The sequence below is a fragment of the Jaculus jaculus genome, chromosome 15 (genome assembly GCF_020740685.1).
Source record: "Jaculus jaculus isolate mJacJac1 chromosome 15, mJacJac1.mat.Y.cur, whole genome shotgun sequence".
NCBI lineage: Eukaryota > Metazoa > Chordata > Mammalia > Rodentia > Dipodidae > Jaculus > Jaculus jaculus.
In genome coordinates, this window is record NC_059116.1 from 33,530,518 (window position 1) to 33,537,580 (window position 7,063).

Sequence of the window (7,063 nt, forward strand, 5' to 3'; positions counted from 1 at the left end):
AGAATGGAATTTCAAACGGGAAAGTGTGGGGATGGGGAGGGAGGGAATTACCATGGGATATATTTTATAATCAAGAAAAATGTTAATAAAAAATAAAAAAAAATTAATATTGGGGAAGGAGGGCATTACCATGAATATTATTTACAAATCATGGAAGTTGTTAATAAAAAATAATAAATTAATTTAAAGAATAAAAAAAAAAAAAGCCGGGTGTAGGGGCTCACGCCTTTAACCCTAGCACTTGGGAGGCAGAGGTAGGAGGGTCACCATGAGTTTGAGGCCACCCTGAGACTACGTAGTGAGTCCTAGGTCAGCCTAGGCTAGAGAGAAACACTGCTCCTTCAAACAACAAACAACAACAAAAAACAAACAAACAAAAAAACTGGGCATGGTGGTGCACACCTTTAATACCAGAATTTTGGAGGACTGCCGTGAGTTCGAGGCTGGCCTGAGACTACAGAGTGAGTTCCAGGTGCACCTGAACTAGAGGGAGCCAATGTCTTGAAACAAACCAAATAAATAAATAAATAGAGGGTAGTGAGATTGCTTAGTGGTTAAAGCTGCTTGCCTGCAAAGCCTCCTGGCCTAGGGTTAAGTTCCCCAGCACTCATGTAAGGTTGGACAGGTAATTGTTTACAGCAGCAAGAGATCTGACATACGTGTGCACACACCTACACACGCATAAATACATAAACATTTTTAAAATGCCAGGCACAGGGCAGCAGAGTAGAATCAGACGGATCAGGAGTTCAAGAGTAACTTCTGCTACATAGTGATTTTGAGAGCAGCCTGGGCTACATGAGACCCTATCTCAAGATAATTATATAATAATAAAAGACCCAAGCCAGGTTTGGTGGCACACACCTTTAAACCCAGCACTTGGGAGGCAGAGGTAAGAAGATCACTGTGAGTTCAACTAGCCTGAGACATAGTGAATTCCAGGTCAGCCTTGGCGAGGGTGGGACTCCACCTTGAAAAACCAAAGTAATAGTAATAATATAAATAAAAATAAAGAGACCCAAAACAATACCTACTGTGAGGTTTCTTGGAGATACTGTGTGGAGCAAAAGAAATCAATGGTGGCATAAATCATAAATCAGGTTCTGACACTGCAAGCTTGTGAACATACTCCACAGTGTACACTGCAAGCCTTACATTTGGCCAGCCAGGCCAAATGAGCCAACAGTTGTGATAGTGGCACATCTGTCATGGGGGAAACCAACCACCCTCTAATTTGACTGAAGACCTGCTCCATGGGAGGGAATACATCCCTGATACTGAAAACCTACAATAGGGGTAGTCATGAGCCCTAGGGGTGTAACATCTGGTGGTGTCTGTTTAAATGTATATACTATGCTCACCAAATCGCCCAGTAAGCACTTCTCTTAATGTTCATACCCATATATTAATGCTACTCTCACTTTTAGTAGAGAACCTTCTCTTTTCAGATGGCAGTGACCTTGGGATGACTCAGAAGGCACCATGGTGCTGAGAAGTGACAGGAGTGCTCAGCACTAATTTATCTCAATCACACCTTCCAAGGCTCAGGGTCAGTTGTGGAAGAGGTGGCGGAAAGAATGTAAGAGCCAAAGAAAGGGTTGGACTCCTTACAACGTGCTCCTCCAGACACAAAATGGCCTGGATATCCATGACCTCACAGTGCCTGACACTACCCTACAGAAGACCATCATAGTAGGAGGAAAAGATCATGACATCAAAATAAAAGAAAGACTGATTGAGAGGGAGAGGGGATATAATGGAGAGTGGAGTTTCAAAGGGGAGAGTGGGAGGAGGGAGGGAATTACCATGGGATATTGTTTACAATTATGGAAGCTGTCAATAAAAATAAATAAATAGGGGGAGGGAGGAATTAGCATGGGATATTTTTTTATAATCATGGAAAATGCTAATAAAAATTAAAATAAATAAATAAATCAGGTCTTGAGAGATCCACAGGATGTGCTGGGAGGGAAACTGGGTTGGAACATTTGGACTATGGGTGTCACACGTGCCCTTGAAGTACCTGAAGGAGAGAGGGCAGGTTCCCTGGCCTGGTCCTCTGCATCCACATCCATTCAAGCAAAATCACCTTTCCCTGTACTGGGTGAGCAGGGCCTGCATCCTAGGTCTTCCTCCCGGGCCTCTGGCAGCTTGGATGTCCTGGAAGCTGAGGAGTTTCTGGGATGCGGTGCCACTGTGGAAATGCAGGTTGGGGTAGCTTGTGCAGCCAACACTGAAAGAGAGCCTCCGTCCCCTCCCCGCAGGTGTCACTCGCCCTGGGACACAGGCAGCCTAAGGGACCGAGTTGCAAGTTTCAGTCACAAACCAGCCAGATCCGGGCTCTCCCTCCTGCCCTGAAACCCCTCAACCCTCAGAGTGCTGCATGATCCTAGGTTTCCTGGGGTTCCCTCCCTAAGGTGAGGAGGCTCCCCCCACACACCCCCGCAAGGACTCCCGGCCTCTGATGTTGGTGGCCAGTTCTGGGGAGGTGGAAGGCACTGCCACCTCCACGCTTCTCCTGAGCCTCTCTTGATGCTCAGCTCCCGCCCGCCTGTCCTCTGTCAGTGGGTCCCCTCGGAGCGCACCCACCCCGCCGAGCTGTGGAGGAGGGCCAAGAGCAGGGAGGAGCGAAGGCGGGAACAAGGGGGGCTCGGGGTATAAACGCTGTCGCCTGAAAACCGCACACAGTCCAGACCTTTCCAAGGCTCTACGCGCACCCCCTCCCAGAGCTGGCCAGACCCCAAGCAGCAATCCCTGCGGGCTGCCGGGAGGAGGAGGAGTAGGAGGACGGCGAGCCATGCCGGCCGAAGCTATAGCGAGACCCAACGCGACCTGGTGGACTCCAGCCAACGGATCCGGATGCCCGGGCTGTGGTGCCAACGCCTCGGATAGCTCGGACCCGGCGCCGCGGCTCCTGGACGCCTGGCTAGTTCCTGTGTTCTTCGCTGCGCTGATGTTGCTCGGCCTGGTCGGAAACTCACTGGTCATCTACGTTATTTGCCGCCACAAGCACATGAGGACGGTGACCAACTTCTACATCGGTGAGTGAGTGCCCGCCCGCAGTGCCCGGTGATGCCCTGCGATGCCCGGTGATACCTGGAGGTGCCCGGCTCACTAAGGCCCCCAGACCCCAGCATGATTCCCGCCGGCCACCCCACCTCCCCTGGTCCTTTCCTCTCTGGTGCCCCATGCCACCCTGCCCAGCGGGCGAGCGCCCAGGCAGGCGGTAGCCAGGGATATGGAGACTTCCCTACCACCCAAGCACCGTGTCCAAATGACAATGACAAGGGATCCGCTGGACAAAAGCAGTGGGGACATTTGTCCTCGCAGCAGGGGTCTGTGCCCCCCCCTCTGTGCACGCACGCGCTGTCTCTAATTGGGAGGTGGGTAAACTGAGACACGGGGGGAGGGGACGATTGGCTCAGAAGAAGAAAGAGGAGGGGGGATTTGGGCTCTGGCCGCTTACAGTGCCCCCCCACCGCGGCTGTCTCCCACCTGCAGCCAACCTGGCTGCCACGGACGTGACCTTCCTGCTCTGCTGTGTGCCCTTCACCGCCCTGCTCTACCCGCTGCCCGCCTGGGTGCTGGGCGAGTTCATGTGCAAGTTCGTGAACTACATCCAGCAGGTAGGCTGGGCTCGGCGGGGAAGAATATGGGCGGGGTCTATCCAGGGGAGGAGCCTAGGTGTGGATGGGGCTTAGCTCAGGGGAGAGGCCTGGGTGTGGGCGGGGTCTATCCCGGGATCCTGGGCGTGGGTGGGGTCTATCCAGGGATCCTGGGTGTGGGCGGGGTCTATCCAGGGATCCTGGGTGTGGGCGGGGTCTATCCAGGGATCCTGGGTGTGGGCGGGGTCTATCCAGGGATCCTGGGTGTGGGCGGGGTCTATCCAGGGATCCTGGGCGTAGGCGGGGTCTATCCAGGGATCCTGGGTGTGGGCGGGGTCTATCCAGGGATCCTGGGCGTGGGCGGGGTCTATCCAGGGATCCTGGGTGTGGGCGGGGTCTATCCCGGGATCCTGGGCGTGGGCAGGGTCTATCTAGGGGGTAGTGCCTCGTTGTGGATGAGGCCAAGGCTGGGGTGGTGACGGGTGTTGGAGCCAGTCAGTAGGTGAAGCTCGAAGCTCGGACTGGGGTGGGGTCTTGCCTGTGGATATGGGAGGGCCTGTGGGGGTAAGTAGCGTATGATGTGGGCGGGGCTAAACCCTGGTTGGGGCGTGGTCTGGTGGTGGGAGGGGCGGGCTAAGGATTTGGTGGGCGGTGGATGGGGCCTGGGGTGGGGTTGGTGTGGGTGGTGGCCAGAAACTGAAGTGAGGGCGAGATGCAGCAGGAGACCTGTAGTGATGGAGAGTGTGGGCGGGGCCAGGGCCTGGGGCCTTAGTCTACTAGGGGTGGGCCTCGTGAGCTCTGGTGGGAGCGTAGTTAGGGTAGGAGAATCCAGGCTGTTGTGGAGACGGGGCGGGCAAGGGCAGAGCCTAAGTGGGCGTGGTGGTATCAGACTGGGCGGAACTGAAACTGGGGACTTTAAAAAAATTGGGGGGGGCTTTCGAGGTACAGTCTCACTACGGCCCATGCTGACCTGGAATTCACTATGTAGTCTCAGGGTGGCCTTGAACTCACGGCAATCCTCCTACTTCTGCCTTCCCAAGTGCTGGGATTAAAGGCGTGCGACACCATACCCAGCTCTAAATTTTTTTTTTTGTATTTTTATTTTATTTGTCTGAGAGAGAGAGAGAGAGAGAGAGAGAGAGAGAGAGAGAGAGAATGGGCACACCAGGGCTTCTAACCACTGTAAACGAAATCCAGACTCGTATGCCAACCTGTGCGTCTGGCTTATGTGGGTCCTGGGGAGTAGAATTTGGGTCCTTTGTCTTCACAGGCAAGTGCCTTAATTGCTAAGCCATCTGTCCAGTCCTGGAGGCTTAAAAAATATATATTTATTTATTTGAGAGAGAAAAAGAAGCAGAAAGAGAGCGCGAATTAGAACCGACTTAGAACCAGAGGCTCCTGTGGACCCTCACATGGGGACTGTGCTGAGGAGAAGTGGTGTTTGCGGTTAGAGGTGGGTGAGGAGGTCTCCGATGAGATGAGGTGACCAGTGAGCACAAGGAGAGTGACCTGGGCCTGCCACTCTTTCACAGGCTTGGTATACCAGGGGAACCCCAATAGCTCCCTCCCTACCCCCATTTCTGGGCTTCTGGGCCCTCATCATCCCTTCCCCTGTCCCCTCAATCCGCAACGACTGGGCACTCCTTTGGGGACACATCCTTATGTACCCGAGTGATCAGACATGTGGAGGGACTAGCAGGGCAAAATGGTCCACATGCAACCAACGTGGCTTTTCCAGGTTTCGGTGCAGGCCACATGTGCCACTCTGACGGCCATGAGTGTGGACCGCTGGTATGTGACCGTGTTCCCGCTGCGCGCCCTGCACCGCCGGACCCCGCGCCTGGCGCTGGCCGTCAGTCTCAGCATATGGGTGGGTGAGTGCAGCTCGGGGGGAGGGGGCTGGGGGGAGGACTCTACCCTGGGCCTCAGTGGGACATTGCAGGGGGCCATGATGGGGTGGAGGACGCGCTGTGACCGCGGGCAGGCTCCTGGGGACGACGTTGATGCTCAGGGCCATCGTTCCCCTGGGCTGGGGGCACAGGCTCGGCGGCTGTGTCGGCCCCAGTGCTCGCCCTGCACCGGCTGTCGCCTGGACCACGCACCTACTGCAGCGAGGCCTTCCCCAGCCGGGCCTTGGAACGAGCCTTCGCCATCTACAACCTGTTGGCGCTCTACCTGCTCCCTCTGTTCGCCACCTGCGCCTGCTACGGAGCCATGCTGCGCCACCTGGGCCGGGCCACCGTGCGCCCCGCACCCTCCGACGGTGCCCTGCAGGTGTGAGGGGTAGCCGCAGGGGGGGGGAGGGTCAGGGTCCCAGGGCCTAGGGGGCCAGGGCAGGTCCTCATTCCCTTCCTTTGAAGCTCCTTCTCCACCCCCAGGGCCAGCTGCTGGCCCAGCACGCCTGCGCAGTGCGCACCAAGGTCTCCCGGCTGGTGGCCGCGGTGGTACTGCTCTTTGCCGCTTGCTGGGGCCCCATTCAGCTCTTCCTCGTGCTCCAAGCGCTAGGCCCAGCTGGAGCCTGGCACCCCCGGAGCTACGCAGCCTACGCGCTCAAGATTTGGGCCCACTGCATGTCCTACAGCAACTCCGCGCTCAACCCACTGCTCTACGCGTTCTTGGGGTCGCACTTCAGGCAGGCCTTCCGCAGGGTGTGCCCTTGCACCCCTCGACGCCAGCGCACACCCCGTGGACCTCGACATTCCCACTCCGCTGCACCCCACACCGAGCTGCAGAGCCTGGCCGCCCTCCCCGCTCCTGCCAGGATGCCCGGGAAGGGTGCTGCAGACGCGCTGTGTGTCCTGAGTGAACACACTGCCCCTCTGTGAGCCGCCTCTGTGGGAATCTGCACCCGGCCTGTCTGTAGCAGGGGTTTCTTCACGCAGGCACCCGCCCTGTTGCTGATATTTTAAAAACATTTTTATTTATAAGCACATGAGAGAGTGTAAGTATTGGTGTGCTTCCAGCCACTGCAAATGAACTCCACATACGTGAGCCACTTTGTGCATCTGGCTTTACATGTGTACTGGGGAATCGAACGTGGGTCTTTAAGCTTTGCAGGCAAGCACCTTAGCTGCTGAGCTATCTCTCCAGTACCTATTGTTATTTTTATCATTGTTACACATAACTGGTCAACGTGTTTTGTCCTCCTGATATATATGTTTGAGCCACGATCTCATGTAGCCCAGGCTAGCCTTAGACTTGATATGTAGCTGAGGATGACCGTGACTTCCTGATCTTCTGGCCTCCCGCTCTGGAGAGCTGGGGTGGCACATGTGCACCACCACACTGGCTTCTCTAGTTATGGTCATGATCACTTTGTAGTTCCTGAAATTTGGAGATTGACAGTCTGGCTTTCTGGATCTTTCTTTTTTTCTTTCCAATTGTGTGTGTGTGAGAGAGAGAGGAGGGAGAGAAAGAGGCAGAAAGAGAGCCGGGTGTGGTGGCGCACGTCTTTAATC

The 7,063-nt window shown here is 55.3% G+C and overlaps 1 protein-coding gene across 1 annotated transcript; it reads left to right on the forward strand.

Annotated features, from left to right (window-relative positions):
• Positions 1-2,701: 2,701 nt before the first annotated feature.
• Kiss1r (KISS1 receptor) lies at positions 2,702-6,835 on the forward strand. The gene is made up of 5 exons (XM_004654684.2): positions 2,702-3,041; positions 3,502-3,626; positions 5,344-5,479; positions 5,647-5,879; positions 5,984-6,835. The coding sequence occupies exons 1-5, from the start codon at positions 2,798-2,800 to the stop codon at positions 6,428-6,430; spliced, it is 1,185 nt and encodes a 394-aa protein (XP_004654741.2). The 5' UTR covers positions 2,702-2,797; the 3' UTR covers positions 6,431-6,835.
• The last annotated feature ends 228 nt before the right edge of the window (positions 6,836-7,063 follow it).

What these genes read in the sequence shown, in the direction of transcription:
- Kiss1r (XM_004654684.2), top strand. Translation starts at nt 2,798, where the DNA reads ATGCCGGCCGAAGCTATAGCGAGACCCAACGCGACCTGGTGGACTCCA. An exon ending in CAGTCTCAGCATATGGGTGG is followed by an intron (nt 5,480 to 5,646) that starts GTGAGTGCAGCT and finishes CTGGGGGCACAG; the next exon opens with GCTCGGCGGCTGTGTCGGCC. An exon ending in CCTCCGACGGTGCCCTGCAG is followed by an intron (nt 5,880 to 5,983) that starts GTGTGAGGGGTA and finishes CTCCACCCCCAG; the next exon opens with GGCCAGCTGCTGGCCCAGCA.